Source organism: Arvicanthis niloticus, chromosome 5, assembly GCF_011762505.2.
Source record: "Arvicanthis niloticus isolate mArvNil1 chromosome 5, mArvNil1.pat.X, whole genome shotgun sequence".
Lineage (NCBI taxonomy): Eukaryota > Metazoa > Chordata > Mammalia > Rodentia > Muridae > Arvicanthis > Arvicanthis niloticus.
In genome coordinates, this window is record NC_047662.1 from 7,333,789 (window position 1) to 7,356,468 (window position 22,680).

A 22,680-nucleotide genomic window follows, 5' to 3' on the forward strand; every position below is an offset into this window, starting at 1 on the left:
TGACTGTATACTTACTGTCTTCTGTGTACCTGACTGTCCTTCATTTTCAGTGTTCTATTATAGGGTCACACCTTGGGTTGTCACTGTCTGCCCATTGAAGAAGGTGGCACCACTGTGTTGGTGTAGCAGTTAACTAGTAAGAACAACCTTCATGTCTCCATGCCACCTCCTGATAGCAGGGAGGAAGAGCTAGCCTCCTGCTGATGAACCTTTGATGGCAGGCATGCCCCTGCAGGCTGGGTTGTAGGTCACAGCCAGGCCAAGGAGGAGTCCCTGCAGCAGGGGAGAAGTGTGCCATAGGCAGTTTTCTAGTCCACACTCTGCCTAAGGTGCGGGGCTCACCTGCAGTGGGGTCAGATGATCTGAAAGGAAGTAGAACCAACTAAGGTTGATGACAGTGCTGTGCACGCCTCACTGCACAGATCTGAAGCAGTCTGCTCAGCAGCAGGCTGAAGGACCAATCCTCAATCTCCCGTTTGCTAGAGATCTGACCACAGGTGAGCACTTACAGGTTTGTGGGTCTTTGTAAACTAGAACTGTGGCCAGTACCTGTCTTGTTATACTTACTGGTCATGTGCTTGACGGTAGTGCCTGGTACCTGTCAGAGCTCTGACAGTGTCATCCCCGAGGCATCATCCTGCCAGGGTCTGAGCGGCAGCATCTCTTGGCTCCATGGGCTCCTCTGTAGGTCCCCACCTGAGCAGCTCCTAGGGATGCTGACCTTGCGGGCATGGCTGGACTGAAAATCCAGGAACCTGAACTTCTCTGCACTTCTAGTAGAGCCTGGGGTCCCCAAGAGCCCTTCCCAGCACGTTCTCCATCTCACACACAGGTCCCAGCATCTATTCCATCTCACACACAGGCAGCTGGGCACGTCCACTGCTGGGCTGACTGAGTGCCCCTACAGGCAGCTGTAAAGCAGGCAGGAAGGCAGCGTGCCCTCCACCTGACTGATCACTCAGATCTGTGGCCTACCAGTGGCCAGCAGCCATTCCGGAAATTGGAAAACTGTGTTCAGGCCCTGAGCTGAGATCAGGACCACATGTTGAGCTCTAAGGAAAGTGGGGATGGCTGTTTGGGGCCTGCTGTGGTCTGGAAGAGTCCACAGTTGTCACAGCTCCTGCCCCACAGAACCTTTCCCTGCTCTCCCTGCTGAAGTGAGGCTCTGGCCCGGCCCCCAGGCCCACAGTGTGTGAGGACTCCTGTTACCCTATAAACCAGAGATTCAAGCTATGTTTTCTCAGCTGTAATGTAAGTTTTTATATCTGCCTTCCAAACTCCTACTGGAGCACTGTAAAAAATGAAAAGAAGAGCTTTAAGTAATTAAAAACCTACATAAAACTGAAGCCTGTGAGTTTGCTACAACTGTTTTTTAAAGAGACTGGCTAAAAAGCCCCAGATGTCAGATTTTATTTCTAAATCCTGGCATCTGGCACCATGTGCGTTTAGAAATCTGAGTCCTTTGTGGCTAGTGAGTGGAAATTGCTCCCTTGTTAATGGGCTGCTGTAGCTTTCAAGGTCTCAGAGAAGCCAGAACAGTGGCTCCCTGGGCCTTGCTGTCTGGTGGTCTGGGGCAGGGACCTATGGGAATGTGTGAGAGGGCAGTGGCCTGCTCCCTGCTCCTTCCTAGACTTCCCAGGTCTTTCTTCCTGAGACCTTCAGCTGAGAAGTCCCTTTCCACAGGGGTGTACCCAGTGGACTGTGTAGGCTAGCTTATAGTGTCCTCACCTTGTATCAGAAGCCATGGCTCACAGGGAAGATCCAGGGATGTCCCCTCATTGGCCTGGGGAGAGCCTAGTGAACAGAGACCCACCTGCCTCTCAGGTCTGCACACAAGTCACAGACCACATGGCCACCCACAGCCCCAACTTATGGACAACTGCTTGGCCTTACCTCTTCACACCATAAAGGTGTGGTTCTTCGGGGGTTAGTGGTAGGAACGTGTCCTGCCCCTGCCCTTTGGGGACTAGGTTGTATCCTTCTCTCCACTCAGCTTTGACTTGTCCCAAAGAATGAGTAAGATTGGGTGGAGTGGTCCACAGGTGCTTTTGCTGACCGTGAGATTTGGCTAGGGGCCTCCTCAGTGACCCTGGGGAAACCTCTGGAGATCCCAGCTGGGAGCCAGAGATCCTGAGCAGCTTGGAATGGCACCATCTTGTCCTGCTTCAAGGCAGAACTGTGGAGCTAGCAGGTGCTTAGGCCTCAGTGTCTGCAGCCTTCCCTGGGCCACTTCTGAACTGCTGCCCTGACTAGTTAGTTAGTTGGACTGCTGCCCTGACTAGTTAGTTAGTTGGACTGCTGCTCTGACTAGTTAGTGTTGATTTCTTTGGAGAGGTGTGGCTTCAGGGAGGGGTCGTTGTGAGGTGGCTTATGCCTGTTGGTGGTTGTTTTAATGGACGTTTCAAACATTCAGCAGAAGTGGAAGATTCTCATGCAGCCCCTCCCACTGTCCCAGCATAATTTCACCTGCCGCCACTACAAGCCGTCAGTGTGTGTCTGTGGGAGACAGAAGGGCTTCTTTGTTAATTTTACACGTGGGTGCGACTCCTTAGCACCATTGCGTACTCAGTCAGGGGTGGGGCACTGGTGTAAGCTGTTGTCACAGGCAGGTGTGACAGTGCAGAGTGGTACACGGAATAGCTTGCAGCTGCTGCCCCCGCCAGGGCCCTTCTAAGTCCCCCAACCCTGGACGCAGGCTGGCAGCAGGCACCACTGTGACCCGTGTTCTCTGTGTTCTGACCTACAGGCCACCACATCAACCAACTGGATCCTGGAGTCCCAGAATATTAATGAGCTCAAGTCGGAAATCAACTCCTTGAAAGGACTTCTTTTGAATCGGTAAGAGAGGAGGCTCAGGGCTCTGGCTTACTGAAGGCCAGCCTAGTGGTGGCAGGGCTTGTGAGCTGGCACAACAGTCACGGGAGGGGCAGGACCCTGCGCTGAGCTGGAAGATGATGATCTTGAGGCAAACCTTAGGCATGCCTGCCTCCCTTCCTAAGGAGCCCTCCCTCCCACACCAGGGATGGCATCCATAAGTGTTGTATTTAAAAAAGAAGAAGAAGAAAGATGTTGGTCTGAGAGGACAGCATTGGGGCAGAGACAGGACCTGCAGGCAGAGAACTGTCCGCTGCATGACACCTTCTGTCACAGTGTACCTAGAGGTGGCCACTCTTTCCAGGCAGCCTTGTCTCAGACAACATCACACTGAGGCCTACAGGGTGTGAGAGCTCTGCTCCCCTGAGGCTTCCTGGTGTTCCCTGGAATGGCCGCACATTGTTCCCAGTGTTGACCTGACAGAGGAGCAAGCAGACTTCAAACTGAAAGTGTAGTGTTCGTCCAGGAAGCTGGAGGAAGTGGTCAGTCGGCCTGAGAGTCCCTAGTTGGCCGGGCCTGGAGGCACATGTGTCTGCTTGGCCAGGGACTTAGGAGCCGTGAGACAAGACCCTGGCAGCCAGGCTGGGCTATGTGAGAGCAGTGAGGATGGGGTGCGGACGCTGTGAGGAGCCCAGGCTGGAGGACCACAATTCCTCAGGTGGGGTAGGGGTGTTTCCACAACAGATGTGGCTTATCCAGGCCGGGTATGCAGATTGTTCTTAGAAGTCTTTGGCCTTCCAAACCTAGAAGACAAGTGCCTCTGTGGTTAGGGGACAGATGCAGGCCATCAGGTGACCCTGAAACCAAGGAAACAGCAAACTGAGCTTTTTTGTTTATGTTGCTGATGAGTGAGTAGCCCAGGCTCGGATGGTGCGTGTGCAACCAGGTGGGCTCCAGGTTTGAAGGCTGACTGTGTGGCCAGTGCTAGTAGGTGGCACAGCCCTGGGCAAGAGCAGGACTTGTCCTCTTGGCCTTTTCAGAAACAGGACTTTGTGTCATAGAGCTGCATTTCTGATCCATGACCATGCTGACCCAACTTCCCAGGTCTGTCCTGGAATGGGCTTCAGTCTGGCTGGCTGCTGCCAGGGCCTAGCAGAGCTGCCTTTTCCTTGGTCAAAGTTTGGGTTCGGAGGTTTCCAGTGAAGGGATGTAACATCATCCTTTTTGTCTGAATGACTCTGAGCCAGTAGCCAGGGTCCCCACGCCTGTCCTTGCTGAGACTATGGGCACATTAGCCAGGGGCTCCTGGGTTCCCAGCCTCGGTCTCTTTTGCCTCCTTTCTTGACCCCATCTGGTCACAGGAGTGGAGCAGGGACAATGTTGAGTGTGTTGGGCCCCCAGCTGGCACACCAGCAGCTGCCAAGATGGGGCAGGTCCTGCCCTGGGCTGGGCCGAGGCTGCGTTAGGGCACCAGGCAGCACAGGGCACTTCTGGTGTCTAGCTTGGCTGATGAGACCTCCAGTGGGGCCCGCTTCGTGCCCCTGGAGAAACTGCTGCCATTACTGAGTGTTCAGGGATCAGGGACCAAGGGGGTACGTGACACTGGAGCCAAGCACTGTCACCAACCTCTACCTGTGTCTCTTTTTCCTTGTCCACTGCTAGGAGACAGTTCCCTCCCTCCCCGTCGGCCCCGAAGATCCCCTCCTGGCAGATCCCAGTGAAGTCTCCATCACCCTCCAGCCCCGCGGCCGTCAACCACCACAGCAGCAGTGACATCTCCCCTGTCAGCAATGAGTCTACATCATCCTCTCCTGGGAAGGACAGCCACAGCCCTGAGGGCTCCACGGCCACATACCACCTGCTGGGTCCCCAGGACGAGGGTGAAGGGGTGCTAGATGTCAAGGGCCAGGTGAGGATGGAGGTGCAGGGTGAGGAGGAGAAGAGGGAGGACAAGGAGGAGGAGGAGGAGGAGGATGATGTGAGCCATGTGGATGAGGAGGACGTCCTTGGGGTACAGAGGGAGGACAGACGGGGCGGCGATGGGCAGATCAACGAGCAGGTAGAGAAGCTGCGGCGGCCAGAGGGCGCCAGCAATGAGAGTGAGAGAGACTAGGGCTGGCACTCGGCTGCCCGCCTTCCCAGTGCCCAGGACATCAGAGCAGGTGGGCAAGAGCTGTGGCTCTGCCTCCATGTGGGGGCGGAAACCCAGGTAGGGGTGGGGCTGTCCCTCAGTGCAGCCGTGTGAGCTGCAGTTGTGTTCACCAGCCTCCCAAACACGTCCCCAGCCCTAGCCAGCCCCACTGGCTCTGGCTGTCCACAAGCCAGGCAGAGGACTCAGGAGCTCTGCACTCACGCCCCACCGCCAAGCCCCCTTCTTGACTGGTGTCTTGTCTAGGTGTGTCCTCCGAGTATACTGACCACCTGACACCATGCATGGCCAGAGCTCATGTCATCTCCTGCCTCTGTCACCTCAGTGCAGGGGAACTATGGCCCCCTTGGTCTTGCTGTTTCCCCCCACTGTGCCCTGGCCTGGCTTGTGGCTTCTTCTTTGCTTGTTCCAAAAGCCAGGGCCCTGGGCCTGCTCTTCATCTCGCCGGCCTGCCTTCCACAGCCGGGTCCTGGCTGACAGATGCTGCCCTTGGGCACCTGTCCCCAGCCCACCTGCCCTGTTGTCACTATACCACACAAGACGTCCTTGCTCGCTGTGTCGTGGTTCAGCTCCTCGGTGGTGAGACGTGCTTCTCCCTCCTGCAGTGGAGCCAGGCAGCAGGGCCTTCCTGACCAACAGCCATGTCTGTCCTTCCACTGAGAAACACATGTTCATTTTTGTGATCATGTATAGATTTCAGAATATAAGATATGACTGTACATAATTGTAATAAATATGAGTTGCCATATTTAATTCCTGGCTCTGACCTCGTCTGCTAGCCTGTGCCTCAGTGGTGGGTCTCAGCTGAAGCTCCACCAGGTAACTACCAGAGCCGGGCCCTGAGGGACCTGTCAGGCCCTCACCTAGAGCTGGAGGGACTCCTTCCTTGCGCTGGTGTCTGTGGAGGGCGACATTCCCCTGAGAGCAGGAAGGAAGGGACTCGTTACTGTATATAGACCTGGTGCAGCGGGATGAGCTGCCTTCCTTAAATGGATGCACATTCCCCAGGAGCCTGTCTGTGCTCTGCTTAGTCCCTTGCTCGCTTGATCGCTCGCTCTCTCGCTCGCTCAAGCCCGCCCTGTCTCCCTTTAACCTTCACAGTGTGTTGAGCTGTGACCAGAAAGCTGGGGCAGGAGGAGTGCCTTCCAAGGGACAGTCTCTACCCCGTCCACTCAGGGCTGGCCATGCCTGGAGCCATGGAGGTTCCAGTCATGTGCCTCATGTGGATGAGGGCCTGTGAAGTGGAGAACGTCTGGTACTGGCCACTGCTGCGGGTGGAGCCATGTAGCAAGACGCATGCCCCTCTGGTGGCATGTGCCCCTCCAGTGGCTCTAGTGGCCGCTGCTTCTCTTTGTCTGGGAAAGGAGGGAGGACATACATACCAGCATGGCTGAGAGGGTTGACTGTGGGCCGTTTTGTCTCAGAATATGCCTACCTCCCTTCCTCTGTCTCTGTCTCAGGTCTTCCTTTATCAGTTCCCATGTATCCTCAGGACTGCATCTCTAGGCTCCTGGTCCTAGAGAGAGGCAGCATCTGGCAGGAGCGTCCCAGCCATCCTTTTTTCTGTCCCTGCCTCCCGATGTCCCCAAGGAAACCATGTTTCTTCACTCCTGGGGATGACCAGCCTACGCGGCTGGGGGACCTTGCTCCCCTAGAAGCTCCAAGGAGTCTCAGTGTCAGGACCCAGGGGGTAGACCTGAGCTGGGTCATCAGAGGGCTAGACCCTGCCCCTCTGGTGAGTGGATCACCTGGAAACACTGTTGCTGCTACTGTCTTTGGAACAGTAACATCTGTTACTGTAACTTCTGAGGTCCCTTCTAAAGAGAACCAGAAAGGGCTAGAGGAAAGGCGGATACCCCGGGGCAGAGGTGAAGCCGGAGTGGGGGCTAGGACAGGGAGTGCTAGGTGCTGTGGTGCTCTGCTCATGGGAGACATGGAGCTGGGCCTGGAGGAGGTCTGTGCCCCCCAGTCTTCCCCACCTGGGCGTTACCAGCTCCAGAAGGTTCTGGGCTCCAGCTCAGAAGAGAAGGGACAGAAACCTGAGTTGAGCTTTTGAGGACAGACTCTGGCGCGACTTCAGGGAGAGAGAAGCCCCTCCCCAAACTGCGTGAGGGTTCCTAATAAAGGCGGCTGCTGGACGGGGGACACGGCCCTTTGAAAAAAAAGCCTTTCATTAGAAAAATAATGCATTTCATCCAAATAAGGTAAAAATATTTGGAATGGGGCAGAAGTGAGCAGCAGGCAGCACCGCGGGCCTCTCTGGGAGGGAGTACATTATTAAACTCAATTATGATGCCTTCTTATAAAGTGTCGTTTGGGAGACGATGAACCCCAGTGCTCAGAGGCCATGCCCAGCTGTCTTGACCCCCACCCCCCCCCCCCACCTCCGCATGAGCTCCCCTCAGCCCCAGAGCCGGGTGACTCATTGGAACTACCTTGGGCAGGACAGAAAGGGCAGGTTGGAGAATGCTACCCAAAGAAGAAGCAGTGTGGATGGGAGGGCATCTGGCGTTTGTGTGCGGCCTGCTTCAGCCTTCGCAGGCACTGTTGGCAGGGAAAAGGGTTGCCCAGGGACTACGAAGTTTGTATCCCAAATATTGGGCTTCTCTGCTGTATGTGTGCATAAGTACATATATTTAGGAAAAACTTGTGACTTGGGAGGGAAGAGAGGGACCTTCTACCCGGACGACTGAATTGGCTCGTTCAGTGATCTGTCTCGCTCACTCGCTCTTGTATACAGTGCAATCCTCCTGGTGCTGAGTGACTTGGCCATTGATAGAAGAGTGGTCTGGGACTGTCCTTTGGGGCCCTCATACCCTCTGCTCACTCTAGGACCCAACCAGGCTTGAGAACACACTGGCTCTTGGGTATTTTGGCTAGGCCTCTCCTCTAGGGATTGTGCTGCCTCAGAGCCCAGGGAAGGGAGAGACAGGCTGGGGTCACCCTCAGGGGCATTCTGAGTTCAGGGCTGCTTTATCTTGGTCTAAACACTTCTGTGGGACACCAGAGGAGAAGGTCCCAGGCTCCAGGGGGAGGCACCAGGGAGGTCTTTCTAATCCAGACCCACCCTGTCTGGCCAAGTGGCTAAGGGAGGGATCTTAGCTGACAGCTCAGGACCTTTATTAAGGTAACATGCCTTGCTCTTGAGCACATTTCATATGGCCACGGGGCAGAGCGTTCCCACAGCCCAGCCTGCACAGCTCACCCTTCGGATCATAACCCCAAGACTCTTCACCAAAAGGAACTTGGGAGCTCAGCCTACATCTTGGGGTGACCTTACCTGAATGATGACCAAACCTTCATGGCTCACTGTCTTTGAAGGCTTTAGAAAGTGTCCTCCCAGAAGAGTTTACTGAAGCTTCTAAGATCCCAGAGCCTTCTCTGGCTGCGTGGTGGGACCTGGGAAGACTTTAAAGGGATGGGGCTGTTGAGTCCAGTACCATGTCCCAGCTGCCTGAGGGGCCGCAGCAGCAAGGACTGTTGGAGCCAGCTCTGGAGAGACCCTTACAGGATAAAGAAAACCCACGTAAGCAGAGCATTGGATGCTGGGACTACCCGCAGCTGCTCCCTGACTTACGGTACAGCCAGCGAGCCCATCCTGTGTTGAAAAGTTGAGCGGGAAGTTCATACAACACACTAGTGTCCATCCCCTACCCCCACCTCAGCCTGGCACACTGGCGTACTGTCCTGGGGCTGTTGCCCTTGCCATGGCTTGGTGGACGGTGATCAGTGGCTGCTTCTGGTTAAGCTGTGCTTTGGTTGTTAATGTGTGTGCACTCGAAGGCCAAAGACAGCTCTGGTGTCATCCTCAGGAACACTGCCCACCTCCTTTGAGACATCTTTCCTTGGCCTGCAGCTCACCAGCTGGCCAAGAGCCTTAGCAATCTCGTTTCTGCCTCTGCCACCAAGCCCAGCATCTTTATGTGGGTTCTGGTGATCAAACTCGTGTCTTTGTACTTGCAGAGGAGATGCGTTAGCAGCCAAGCCTCCTTGGACCCTAACTAAAGCTGCGGTAACCTGGGTATGTGTGTGCGCGGCTTGACGTCCTGCTAGCCCATCACCCTGACTGTGGCATCCTCTCCAGGGCACTTTGCAAGGGACCTGTTTAGATTCAGGGTGCGGCACTGGGCCTCTAAAGGCTCTGGCAAGGCTAAAGGCTGCAAGCTCTGAGGCAGGCAGGTTTGGTGGAGAAGTGGGATCTCCCTTTCGTCGTGTGATCCCACAGAGGTCAAGCAGCTGCCCTTCACCTCCGGGAAGTCCCTTTCTGTCAGCTTGCCCCCAGGTTGGGATAGCACTTTCCAGAAAGGATGGCAGAGGTGGCCCCCTTCACTTCTGCAGGGTCTTCAGATTCCAGCGTTTTGAGGATCTTGCTTCTTGGAGACCTGGCCTACCCTTAGGCAGCAGAATGTTCATCCCTGTGTCCTGGCTCTATGCCAAAGCCACCTGTGGCTCTGGGGCCACCTCTCATGACGATGAATAGACACTTGTGTTGCCCAGTGGCCTGGATATACTGCCCAGGGAGGGCACCATCTTAGTACTGTGTATCCCCCACCACCATCCTGAGTTGGGGGTTCTGCTCCGGCAGCTGGCTCCATTACTGGAACACCCTGGCCAGTGCTGTCGGGGAAAGAGGCTGGCTGCTGAGCTCAGCTGCAAGCCTGCACAGCTGTTCCAGCTCGTTCCCCAATGCTACAAAACTCTTGAATTTGCCCCAGTTTGGGTGTTGAAGTGTTACCCCACCACAGCTAATTAAAACCCGGAACAAAAAAAAAAAAAACGTGTTTTACAACATTTCGTACTAAGTACAACAAGCCACAGGGAACATCATGGGGCCTGGTTCTTGGGGTGCAGTGCCACCCACAGCGGCTAGCTGCCCTCCTAGCTCTAGGGGTAGGGCTGGAATACCATCTAAGTGGGCTCATGTACCTGAAGCAGGGCTGTGTGCCCTTCTTGGCCCTTCAGGGGCAGCCATCTATTCTCTGGAGGGACACCTAATGCCTTTCCCTGGACACTGTCTGAAGGTTGCTAGGAAACTGGTCCACCATCCCCTGGGTGTGGCTTTGCTGAGATTTAGCCAGGCCCAGAAAGCTTAGGGACAGGAGGTGAGGGGGTATTTGGGGAAGTCCATCAAGACTGCCTAAGTGCCCCCTCCCTTGGGTCCCATGAGTCTACCCCCAAAACTGTTTCCACTCCTCAAGTCCCGCCCCGATGACTACTGTGCTGTACCCGAGGGAGCCCCGTTGCCACACCACCCACCAGCCTATCTCCAGCTGAGCTTGGGGCTTGGCTCCCTGCCTCCCCTCAGGCCGCACGGGAGGCCACACAGCCCACCAGGGCCTGTGAAGCTCCAATAAAGGCTTTAATTTGTTGAACTTGTGTTTTGTCCCATAAATTAGTCATTGTTTTATTTAACAGAATCAAGATATCCACAAACAACAGGCGAGTTCCAACTTGAACATTTTAATAAGACCCAAAAAAAGCCTATTTTCATGTCTGTTAGAAACATATTTATGTAAATAGCCTGTGGGCCGAGTTCCAGGAGCAAAGCAGAGAGGGAAGGGTGCTCCAAGCTGGGCTGGAGGAGAGCCTCTCTGGTGGGAAACACACCCAGTCTGACATCAGTGGGCGAGGCCATGCACACTCTAGTCCCCCCCATACCCACACTGGCTGGAGCTTGAATGTACGCCAGGCTCAGCGAGGGGCACAGGGTACCAGCTTTATGAAAGTGTGACTTGCAGAAATTTGACAGTGTGATGTGCTCAGTAGGGGAGACCATGGTGGGCTCTGGATTCTCTTCCCAGTGTCCTTGGGCAGCTCTGGCCACCTGGAGACCAGCTCAGTGGGACTGGCACAGTGTGGGTGAGGCTGAGGTCGAGGGGCAGTGTTGGGATAAACAGAGACCACATGAACTCTGGGAGCTGCACGGCACCTGCGCTTCCATCCAAACTGGCAGAAGTTTGAGCTTCCAAAGGTGTCCTCAGCCAGCCCTGGTGCCACCAAGGCCAGCAGCTTAGGCCTCGGCGTGAAGGCTGCAGACCCATGACACTCTGCCTCCATGTGCTCCAAGCAGGAGCCTCGCCAGCATCCGGATTGGATCCGGGTACGTGCTGTTCCCAGACTGGGCAGGTCCCTGCAGGAAGAAGGAAGGAGCTGAGGGATTCCCTTGCCAAGTGGCAACCCTGTAGCCCCAGAGAATACACAGGAGGGCTGGCCAGAGTGTGGGGCCTAGGGAGGCTTGAGGCTTCACTGCAGGGTGGCCCTTTCCAGGAGTGATTCCTGAGGCCCAGGTGGGGGTCAGGTGGGGTTGAGGGAAGGAGCAAGGCCTGAGCCCCTGTCTTTTCTCTCTAGCAAAAAGTGGGAGAAGCTGGCCTTATGCCCAGAGGCAAAACTAGTCTATCCTGGCACCCCTGCCCTTCTGGGCTTTATACTGGCCAAGTCTCCCCTCCTCTCCCTGAGCTGGTATTCAGATCCTAGCTGTGTTTGGGCTACCCCACACACTGGGTCATGGCCAGCCTCTTGGGGATAATTTTAAAAATAAGAGATAACGTGATGGATTTTTTTTCCAGTTTTTATTGAGTGAAAATGTCAAACCTTGCATCAGTCATGCAAAAAAAATCAAATAAATAAAACACATATATTAAATTTCTAATAGCACTAAATTCAAGTGGAAAAATATTCAGTTCTTAATAACCAGGTGCCGAGGAGACCAGATTCAAGTAATCAGAGCACGCGCTGTTCAGTTCGGTTTCATGTTCTGCATTTTTTTTTTGTCTCAAAACCTCTCTATATATCTCTATATATCTATATATGTATATACATATAGATATATACACATATATGTGCATACATAGTACTTTTATATTTATATATATACACATACATAGTTATAAAACATTAAAAAGAGCATTGGTGGGTCAGGCATCGTTTTCCTCACAGAAAGAAAGAAAAACAAAAATTACACATTAAAATTCAAGATGAGCTAGCGATGGCTTATAGTCCTAGTGTGCAATATGAGGCTTACAAAAGGCTAGACTGCGCATCTGCGGCTTCTTTTTTTTTTTTTTTTTTTTTTCTTTTTCTTTTTTAAGTTTTTATTTGATTTTGCTACATTGAAAAATGGTTGGGTTTTTTTTTTTTAATTTTGTTTTTTTCTTTTCCTTTACAAAACTCCTTCCACAGAGGCAGAGTCCTGTGGTAGGTCAGAATCTGGGCGAACTCTCAGCAGCAGCATGGAGGCGCTGGCAGGGCCTGTTTAGAAATCAACGCGTTTCCTGTTGGGTACTCTCATCTCTTTGCTATACCCTCCCTGCTCCCTCTCCAGTTCAGATGGTCCTGGCTTTCTGGCTGTGGGCAGCCAAGAGGGGACACACACACAGACACACACAGACACACACACTCAGAGACAGATAAAGAAAACCACTGCCCCATTTGGGCAGACCCCCTTTGAAGACCTGTGGGAGAGGCTTCCTGATGGCGGATTGGCCTGTTTTCTTCCAGCCTGGCACTAGCCAGAACCTGGAGTGCACAGGTTTACTCCACAAGCCCTGCCTCAGGCAGCTTGCCCCTATCAGAGTCTGGAGCAGCCTGCAGGTGAGCCCTGTGCAGAATCTAAGTGGCCTCACTGCCTCCAGGAAAGGGGTACTTTGGAAAAGGATCCAAATCTGGGTGGGCCGCACCTGCACAAAAGCATCCCAAATAAAATAATAAAACAAAACTGGAACAAGAGAGAGAGAGGAAAAAAAAAAAGCCCTATAAAGCCACACGCATAACCAACAGAAAAACCCTCAAATGTTAAATTAGCTACAAACTTGTATCAAGAGAATAGTCTTTTTTTTCCTTGTCTCTACAAAATTCAAGTTAAAAGTTGGAATCACGCAGCCCCCATCAGTGCTAGTGTTGAGGACAAAGCCTCAAACTGAGGCCTCTAAAATAAATGCAAGACAATTCCACAGGAGCAATTGCACTCGGGTCCCCAATCCCAGGGCTGGTCTGGAGGCGAGGGAGGGGAAGTTCCCCCCCACTCACCGGCTGTTTTTTTTTCCCATCCCCCCCTCTCTTTTTGTTCTATGTAGAATAATAACCTTTACAGGAAAAATACTGTACAACTTTGATTTTTTTTCTTCCATTTTGATTACTAGAGCCCAAACCAGTCGCATCCTTCCTGTTTGCACCAGAGTGGCTGAGACCCTCGCCTCCAGGCCCCACCAGCTGTGCCAGCTTTGGGCCACTGCTTCGACTCTGGAGGGTGGGCTGGGGCCTGAGTGTCTCCAGACCCGGACCACAGCTTGGGGGCGGGGATGCCGGCTCGCTGCTGATTCCATGAGATTCCCTCCATGTCCCTGTAGTGTCACCCGTGCTGATGCTGACCGTCTTCGGCCGGCCCTCCCCCGAGTCAGGGGGAGGTCTTAGCTGCATGGGGGGGGGGGCAACCTGATGCTACAGGAGCCTGCCGCCCCCACAACCCGGTGACCCCCGCGGGGAGCCCCTGAGCAGACAAGGACCTCGACTGTGGGTACCGAGAGGAGCGCAGGTCAGCGCTGCCACCCCGACACAGCACCTGCTATTCCCTGAACACCCGCTCGGGCGGGCGGGGAGGGCGCGGGCGGCCCGGAGCACCAGAGGGGTCCCCGCCTCTGCCCTGAGACGGACTCGGGGTCCGGAAGCACCGGCGGGGCCAGGGCGCCTCACTCCCTGGGGCGGCCCAGCGGGGTCTGTACACAGGGGTTCACATACAGAGCAGTTCTAGAGGGGGCTGGGGTGGCCAGGCGGCTAGGGGGACGCGGCGGTGGGCGCGGGGCCGGGGCCACCCAGGGCCGCCAGCGGGGTCCGCGCGCCAGCCTCGCCCGCAGCCTCGGGCAGCGACTCCTCCGAGTCGGTGCGCAGGTCCTCGTCGTCGTCATCATCATCATCATCATCCTCGTCGTCGTCCTCTTCATCGTCATCCTCGTCGTCGTCCTCGGCCTCCTCCTCCGGCAGCTCCAGCTCCTCCTCATCGTCCTCTTGGGAGGACTCCCCAGCGGTGGCTGTGGTGGTGGTGGTGGTGGTGGTGGTGGTGACGGCGGCAGAGGGGGCGGGGGCGGGCGCAGCAGAGCCGTCCCGAGTCCCGGGGGCGGTGGCAGGTGGGCCGGGGTCCCCCGTGTCCCCGAGCAGGCCTAGGCCCGCGGCCGCTGTCTGCAGGAAGAGCAGCGAGCCCTGCTCCGCGGCCAGCGTGAGCGAGCCGTCCAGGTTGACGGGCGCCCCCGGAGAGGCTGCGGGAGGCTCCCCTCGCTCCTGCTTCTCGTGCTTGCGCTTGTGCGAGTCCATCTGCGACATGCCCACCACTGTGTGGCGGCAGCCCGGGTAGGTGCAGTGGAAGTGCGAGCACTTGAGCTTGTACTTGCAGTCGGGCACGGCGCAGTCGGCGCTCGAGCTGAACTGGCAGAAGCCAGCGGCGCTGATCACGTCCTGCTTGCCGTGGTGCTTGCGGTGCGCGGTGACCTTGGTGCTGTCTGTGCAGCGGAAGCGGCAGCGCAGGCAGTGGAAGTGCGTGCTGGTGCCCGAGAACGGGCAGTCGGCGAAGTGGCAGCTGAGCGAGGCCTTGAAGCGCTTGAAGTCGTCCAGCACCAGGTTGTCCACGCGGTCGTGGTGCTGTGCGTGCTTGTACATGTGCGTGCGTCCGCAGAACTTGTAGCCGCAGTTCTCCCGCGTGCAGTGGTAGTGGGTGACCTTGAGTGAGAACTGGCAGGCTGTATCCTTGCAGTCCTCGTACAGGTCAAAGCGCCGGAAGCCCTCCAGCATCATGCCCTCGTCCAACATTTTCCGAGACGAGGCTGTCTTCCTCCGCTTGCCAAAGGGAGACATGTCCTCGATGATCCAAAAGCGCTTTTTGGCCCCTGAGGCTGTCGGCATGGAGATGGTGTTCCCTGGAGAGTAGCAGAGAGAGGTCAGCGTGGAAGGGGTGCCCTTTTGGCAGCAGTATCCACGTGGGCACCCTTCCCAGGGTCACACCCACACAGGGCCCCTGATCCTGGCATGGTGGCCAGCAGACACCGCTTAGAAACAACACCCTGGCTTCCCCCTGGCTGGGAGCCTCTCCCATGGCCCCCTTGGGAACAGCAGGGAGTCCCAGGCTTCCCCTGTCTTCTAGGTCTACAGGATGACCACACAGGCATCCCAGGTGGCAGCTCTACCGGGATGTGGCGACTGCTTCCTGGCCAGTTTGGGTGGGAAGTGAGGACACATCCCAGCGATAATTGAAGCTGAAGGGGAAGCTGGGAATCTAGGTCGGTAGAGTGTAATTACCCAAGTTGGACCTCGGCCAGGACGCCATCACACGCCTGCCTCTAATGAGGGACAGGCCGGCTCCCTTCCTGCCAGCTAACCAGTCTCCGGCTGCCTGCTTGTCTGTGCAGGGGGAATTGCCTCCTGGAAGCAAGGGTGCTCTAGGGCCATGTAGGACTCTAACTTCTTTCTCCCTAGCAGCATCGTCTTGATCCCAGAAGTTTCTTTAAGGTATTGGAGTTCTCTACCTGGACTGAGGGACCCCATGGAAATACCCAGAAGGCTCTGCTGCCATCTCTGTTGGAGCCTTTCCTAAGGTCTGAACCCAGGAGCCCTGCAAAGATCCAGGCTCTCTGACAGCCACCCTGGTCCCACCCTGGTTCTCAGGGATCAGAAAGACCGTGGCCACAGTCTTCCCTATGCCTCCCTGGGAAGCACCTGACGACACCTGTGGTGGTGTCCTGCTAGCTGCACCCGCGCCGGGGATGAGGTATAGAGCTCTAGCATTCAGTCACAAATCCCCTAGGACCAAAAGACCCCAGGCTAGACCCTGCCCAAGGTAGATGGAAGCATCTTCCTCCCTGAACCGTCCCAGGATGCCTGGCTACCTACCACTCTGCCTTCAAACTTCTGCAATAGTATATTGGAAAAAAGGGCTCAATCGCTTACTCTTGGCAGCTAAAGAGAAATCAAGGGCTAGGACAGCATAGGGGCATCCAGGCAGGGGGCAAGGGAGTAGCTTGGGTCTGGAAATCGGTGGGGGACAGAGCACTGCAGCTTGAAGTCGTGGGGCTCTGCCTGATTTTGCTGGCAAGAGATCTTTCAGGGGGCTGCGTTCAGTTTGCCCTGCTCAGGGCCAGCAGCTCTGGGGGTCGGACAGCACCTAGGCTCAGTCAGGTGAAACAGGAATGGATGGATAAAGACCTGAGGTGATGTCTACCGCAGGAAAAGGGCAAGCACACCATTCCCACAAGGCCGGTGGACACGGGGCTGGGATGGCGATGGTTATCTATCTGCCACTGAGTGCTGGGTGAGCCTGGAGGTGCCGGAGATTTCTTGTCTCTGTCTAGCTTCGGAAGAGGAAGGAGGCTCAAACCGGTATCGGAACCTTCCAAACCTGGGCAGCTCCGAAGCGAACTGAGAATAGCACGGGCTCTGCCCTCACGGTGCCAAGGAGGACAAGGACCTCACAGGTCACCTGGCAGTAATCTGTTCTCTGAGGTATTTGGCTGTTAGGGGTGTGGGGGTAGCCCTGCCCTTGGCTCTGCTGACCACAGGAAAAGATCCAGTCCTGGATCATAGCCTTGAGGCTCCGTCGGGGTGTCAGACACCAGCAAGAAGGCATGTTTGAGTTACCTGCAGCGTCCTGAACTAGGGGGGGCGTCACTTTTTACTGGAGTTAGAGTGGCAGTGATTGGCGGGAAGCTGGGCGGGCTGCTGATGGGGTGGGCCAGGCCCCGGCTGACTCCCAGAGTGGCACTGAGCAGAGAGTATGACAGACAGGACGGAGAGAAGAGGCATGGGAGGGGAGGGAGGGGAGGCCTGAGCACAGCCGGTGGGAAGGATGGAATCAGGGTGGGCGGTGCAGCCCCGCGAGCAGCCTCGTCACCAGCCGCAGCAGGAGGAGGAAGAGGAGGAGGAGGAGGAACCGGGCAGCCTGGAGAGGATGGAGAAAAGCAGAGAAAAACAAAACAAACGAACAAACAAAAACAAAAAAAACCCAAATGAGAAATCAATGGCAAGGTGCAGTATGGAAATATGTGGACAGATGAGCAGAGAGGAGCGGCAAGGAAGGAGAGAACCTGCTGGTGCAGTGTGGGCAGAGGTCATGGCGGGCACCAGGCGCCCAGGAGGGCCTCGCGGAGGACAGGGCCTCTCAGGGGGGCCCTGGGTTCTGGATGGAGGCTGGGACTGAGGCCAGGAGGAGGGCTGGCACAGGGGCTATGCTGGTTTCTCTGAGGCTAATGGGACAAGCCCTGGTCCCTCTCTAGGGAAACCGAAGTGACTTGGAGGAAGGCAAGGCAGCAGGGAGGTGGGCAGAATGGCCAGAGAGGCCTCAAGGCAACGCCCAACGCTGTACACGCTTGTCTGCTGCATTCCATCTTGGCCTCCTTGGAGGCTGCTTGACTATCGACCTGTGTCCCAAGAACGACTCGGCTGGGCCTGGGACACTCACCGGCTGCTGTGCTCTCATTGCCTACAGGGGTGCTGGAGCAGCTGCGGTCCATGGTGGAAGACTCCGAGGACGCTGCACCAGGGCTACAGCCTGTATAGTCCATGCCCTCGTCCGTCTCGGCATCCATTAGGCTCGGGGGACCCTGGAAGAAAGGAGAGGGGCCATAAGGTAGTAGCCCACGGGTTCCTTGGGCATTATGGGTAGCATGGCACTGCACCTAAGAGGAAGGACAGTGGAGCCATACGGGAGGGTCTCACCTGGGATGGGGGTACTCGGTCGAAGTTCTTCCCCAGCATCCTCCGCATGTGCTTCCGGGCATGCGAGGTCATCTGGTGCTTGAGGAGAAAGGAGAACTGGCAGGCTTCCCGGATGCAGTGGAAGTGGCTGTTCACCTGGTTGTACTTGCAGCCTGTGAATGTATGAGTACGTACAGCAGCCGTGAGACTCCCCAAGTAGTGTGCTGGGCAGAGGTGGCGTGCTTCATAGGCAGGTGGCGTTTGGGGGAATACCTGTAACCAGCTCATTCCAGAAAGCCTAAATCTGCCTAGCTGTCTAATCCCTGGCCTCCCCTCTGGCTTGTATAGGGGGCTAGTTCTACACACTCTTCACTGGGAAGCCACAGCTCTGCGGCAAGGAACCTTTAGGGAAGAACCCCTCAGCAAGCCACCTTGTTTAGATTGCTGGTCAGCTGGCCTCCACCCTGCCTCTGCCCCGCCTGCTTCTGCTTTGCTCTAGGCTGAGAACAAACAGAGCAGGCAGGACCTAAACGGCATCAGCTAAGGGCAGGCGAGGGCCTGCCCGTTGCCATGGTACCCCGGGCTGGCCAGGTGTCTTATGTCATCTCCCAGCTTTGTTTGGCCCCAGCTACTACCAAAACCACCAAAAGTTGAGTAAACAAGAACTACCCCCAGAATCCCCGGACCGCTGTAAGCCGAGCCTGGTACAGCAGAGGCCACAGGTGTGGGCACCTGTTGCTGTGGTTACCAGGGTTACCAGCCATCCTCGGACCAGGGATCCCTTCTGAACTAACACTTGAAGGAAAGTTTGTTTTCTTTCTCTTCTGGCAGTTAAATTGGAGTGTCTCGCCCCTCGCCTACGGAGGCCTCAGAATGCAGCTGGCATTAGCTTCCAGGGGCTCCTCAAGCCCCTGCTACAATGACTACAGGACCAGGAGAGGCCTGGCCGGTAGACACATCGGTCGGCCCGTCACTCCCTATCTTCCAGCTTCCGGTCTACCTCTAGGAAAGTCCTGCCCCACTTCTGCGGGTCTATAGAAATTTGTCTGAGGCTAAAGGGTAGGCTCTGCCCTCTGGGCTGTGGGCCTGAGGCTCTTCCCTACAGGCACCCAGGTGCCTTGGGCCAGAGCAGGAAGGTCAGAGAGGCATCGGAAGACACCTGCGGCCAAGCTCAGAAGCACCCGAACCTCTGTGTATCCTGTTCATCGTGTACCTCAGCGGAGCCTGGAACGTACTTGACTACAGGGTTCCAGTACTAAGCTTACTGTAAGCATGTGCTAAAGGCTTTTAAAAGTAAATAAACAACTGAAATGAACAAACAGCTTGTTCTGGACAAAACCCTCAAAACTAAAGAGCTCACAGGACATCCAAGTCTTATCTGTCCACTCAGGGAAGCAAGAGTAAAAGACGGAGATGCTGGGGTGTGGTCCCAGGGTGTTGTCTTGGGGTAGGGATGATGCTTGGAGCCGCCCTCACTGTCTTTCTGGGATGTCCGGACTCTGATGCCTTACAATTTGTCCGACAACACTTGGCGTATGACGTCTGTGATATCTTTCACAGATCATGGGGCTGGGGTGGTGGCAGCAGGAGTGAGTTCCTGGAAAGGTGGCCCAGGCCATCAGGACCCCCAGGGATCAGAGCTGCATCGCAACCTGCGGGAAGTCCTCGCCCAGCCTTGGCCTCCGTACCTAGCCTTCCGCACTCCTCGCGCTTGGTGAAGTATTTGAACCCATTGGCTGCCCGTCGCTCAGCCTTCTCATGCTTCTTTATATGCCATGGAAGTTTGGTGGTGATGTTGGTGACAAAGTAGCAGCCCGTCCGGAGGCAGTGGTAGTGCCCGCGCATCCGGAACTCACAGTGCTGTGGGGAGGCAAGGCGGATGTGTGTCAGGATGGGCAGGAAAATCTGTGAACTCCTGCTTGTCTCTGGGCCGCGGAAAGTTCTCTGTGCCTGTGTTCTTCCATGCTCAGAGTTAGAAAACACAATTAATGGAGTGAAGCGGTATGTCTGCTTTGTCACTTCATTAAAACATCTTGTACCTCTTTGCTAATGCCACACCCAGAACAGACGTCATTAATCTGTTTTCAAGTTCGGCCCTGTATGACCAGACCTGGGCAGACATCAAAAATCTACCCCAGCACACCTAACCTAGGCAGACATCATTAATCTATCGTAAAAAGTCTTTTTTGCACACTTAGACCTTACCTGTGACTACGCAGGCAGTCTACCAATCTTGGAGACTAGGCCTTTAAAGAGAACCTGGTCTGTCCTTTCTGCCAGGCATGGACTGTTCTATTTCTTTATCCAATGCGCCTATTTTAAAAGTCTAGGCCTCTAGGGAAAGGGGGCATAGCTATTTCCAGGATGGGCATGAATGATGTCAAACACCCAGTGGCTGAGACAGCATTTAGTCACCACTGGGAGTTAGGCCTGAATGACAGCCCTCACCAGAGCATCAGTCTGGACCCCTGCCCAGGGGCCTCTAGGGGCTCCGGGGACAGACAGTGAGTGTCCTTTCCAGTGTCTAGGGCAGGCCAACTTAAAAATGGTGTGAACAGTGGAGTCTCTGCCAGGAGAAGCTTGCCCTGGGCCTTGGGCCTCCCCCGCCCTGCCTCACTGACCTGGTTGGGACACAGACACTGCAGGGAGTAGTAAGCAAACTGGTCTCGCACGTTCACCAGGCTGTTGCTGGGGTTGATGTGGTCCAGGCAGTGGGACTCGGCCTTGCCCGAGGTCTTGCAGACGTACTTGCAGTTACCGAAGAGACAGTGGAAGTGGAACTTGCTGGCATATTTGCAGTCCGTCGCCAGACATGGATCGCTAGAAGGAAACCACAGCCCAGAAGGTCATTGGCATCCCAAGCCCTCCCACTGATGTCCTCTCTTGGTTTGTGTTAGGGTTCCCTTCTCAGTCACCAGGAGTGTAATCAAGGGGAACGCAGGGGGTCACCCTCCTGCTCAATGGGAACATTCAGCTAGAGACTACAGATCCCAGCATGCACCCCTGTCTCCTTTTAGGAAACTCTTGCCTGGTAGATGGGGATTGCCATAGACAGGGTGTTCAGAGCAGTGCATGCTGGGACATGTAGTTTCCAAGGCCACACCTCAGGATTAGAGATAAGAGGACTGCAATAACTTCTCGAGCATAAAAATAATGGATAGTGCTGCCATTCCTGGCTGGGTGCCAGCAAGGGCTTGGCTGGCAAGACATGGCACTGCATGGATATGGCTGACTGACAGACTGCAAATGGGTGGGCAGCCCTACCAGGAAGTGCCACTACAGTGGGGTGTGAGCAAGTGGTAACGTGCCTGGTGTCAATTCCGGCTAGGGCTCATAGCTACTGGGACATCCCAGGGTCAACTGAGGTCTACGGTGCTCACCTACCCAGAGAACCTAGGGGCCTGGGGAGTGACAGGGGCGGTGGAGGTACTAATGAATGGGGAAGGGCTGGAACACCCACTAGTGTCTCTGAGGGTTGAGTGCCAGGGAGCTGCAGCCATGACTGGGAGCCCCCAGGCTATGGAGAGATGTGGTCTCCAGAGAATGAACCCATGCAGGGAGCTCTGGCCAGGTTCAGGAAGCTAAGGAGGCTACCACATCAGGAAAAGGAGAGAGTGCGGGAAACGGGAGAGAGACAAGAGAGCCCTGTACCCTTCCGTGCCATGGGCCCAGCCCCAGGTTCTCAGAGAGGGAGGACAGCTGTTACTCAGGTGGTATAAATAATCCGATTTATTACTTTTTATTGAGAACAGGAAGCCACACACTTTATGATACAAAGTCACCGTTCTCGCCGCAAGAAGCCACCACCATTGAGTGAAGAAGGTTCCTTCCACCCCTGACCACTGTGTGGACCTTGAGGGGCCTAGGCCCTGCTCCTACCCGTGCCTTCCATGCCTATTTGACTCAGCCTGGGTACGCACCACAGAGCTGGCCAGCAAGGTGGCCCTAAGGGAACATAGCCTTTTTGTAGGAAGTTTCCTGAGGAACCCCCCATACCTAGCTCACCTCAGCCAGTCCTTGCAGGATCCCAATGGATCACTGAGGTTAAGGGCACCTGCACTCTCATCTCCCACTTACTGTCTGCTCAGTATAAGTGTACAGCTGGAAAGCTAAGTCCCAGAGGCTGAGGACAGCCAGTGTAAATCTGCCGGGTGAGGAGCAGGGCCTCCTGGCTGCCCTGGCAACACCCACTCCCAAGACACAGGGACAGGTGCCGGCTCATGGAGGGACTCACTTGTCCTGGAACTGGAGGAACCCGGGTTTGACCTGAGGCTTGGCGCTCTCTAGAGACGTCGTCGCCAGGGACGAGGTGGGCAGGTGAGGCACTGACGAGGGAGTCTGAGGCATCTGGGGCATGGTGGAAGCCAGCTGCTTCCAGGCGAGCAGGGTGGGGGTGGAGGGCACAGAGACTGGGCTGGGAGCAGGCCCCTCCAGAGAAGATCCAGGGACCATGGTGCCAGGAGGTGCTGGCGGGGACGAGGGTGCCAAGGGAGGTTTGGTCTCGGCAGCAGAGGTTGAGAAGGGAGCCTCTGAGGTCCCCTTTGCAGTTCCTCCTTCCGTCCGGAAATGGAAGCTGTGGAAGGCAGAAGAGGGTGTCTCAGGACATCAATCAATAAGACCCACTGCTGGGTCAGCCCTTCCTGGTCTATGCCTGCTTGGCCCTGCATGTGACCCTATTACAATGGAGCCTAGTGTTCCTACTGAATTCCCAGCGTGGACTCCGGAGGTCTCCCGTGACCCTACCTGAGCAGAAGGACTTGAGAACCAACCGTTGGTCCCACTATGGATCTTAATCTGGGCTAGACTCTAACCCCATCATCTACAGATGACTTGTGTCCCGAGCTGCTCCCTACACCTGGGCTGTGTGTGAGAGAGTCTCCCCAGGCCCCTCCCTTCAAGAGGGTGCTCTGAGATTCACAGGGAGGAAGACACAGCAGCTGGGGGAGGAAGGCTGACATGGACCTAGAGAAGTTCTGAGCGCTGGTCCAGGCAGTGCCGGCCAGCGCTGCTTTCAGCCCTATGGAAATCATAAAGACACTGCAATT

At 55.5% G+C, this 22,680-nt stretch overlaps 2 protein-coding genes and 1 long non-coding RNA gene across 12 annotated transcripts in view; 2 read left to right on the forward strand and 1 right to left on the reverse strand.

The window, feature by feature from the left end:
* Pex14 (peroxisomal biogenesis factor 14) overlaps positions 1 to 5,716 on the forward strand; it is a 136,424-nt gene extending 130,708 nt beyond the window's left edge. For both annotated transcript variants that reach the window (XM_034503447.2, XM_076933740.1), the window contains exons 8-9: positions 2,747 to 2,838; positions 4,477 to 5,716. In XM_034503447.2, the coding sequence (XP_034359338.1) occupies positions 2,747 to 2,838; positions 4,477 to 4,927 (543 nt within the window). In that variant the 3' untranslated portion in view covers positions 4,928 to 5,716. The remainder of the gene's footprint in view (positions 1 to 2,746; positions 2,839 to 4,476) is intronic.
* A 4,764-nt stretch (positions 5,717 to 10,480) lies between these two features.
* Casz1 (castor zinc finger 1) overlaps positions 10,481 to 22,680 on the reverse strand; it is a 148,837-nt gene continuing 136,637 nt past the window's right edge. For 8 of the 9 annotated variants that reach the window (XM_034503445.2, XM_076933738.1, XM_076933737.1 and 5 more), the window contains 6 exons: positions 21,870 to 22,208; positions 20,257 to 20,455; positions 19,324 to 19,495; positions 17,657 to 17,808; positions 17,400 to 17,541; positions 10,481 to 14,865 (listed from right to left, as the gene is read on the reverse strand). In XM_034503445.2, coding sequence (XP_034359336.1) covers positions 13,733 to 14,865; positions 17,400 to 17,541; positions 17,657 to 17,808; positions 19,324 to 19,495; positions 20,257 to 20,455; positions 21,870 to 22,208 — 2,137 coding nt within the window. In that variant the 3' untranslated portion in view covers positions 10,481 to 13,732. Of the gene's footprint in view, positions 14,866 to 16,438; positions 16,881 to 17,399; positions 17,542 to 17,656; positions 17,809 to 19,323; positions 19,496 to 20,256; positions 20,456 to 21,869; positions 22,209 to 22,680 lie in introns of those variants that run through there. The other variant, XM_076933739.1, reaches the window with a different exon arrangement.
* Positions 16,305 to 21,871, forward strand: LOC143442279 (uncharacterized). The gene is made up of 4 exons (XR_013110314.1): positions 16,305 to 16,444; positions 17,427 to 17,567; positions 18,467 to 20,480; positions 21,388 to 21,871. It is a non-coding gene; the product is annotated as an uncharacterized LOC143442279 (long non-coding RNA).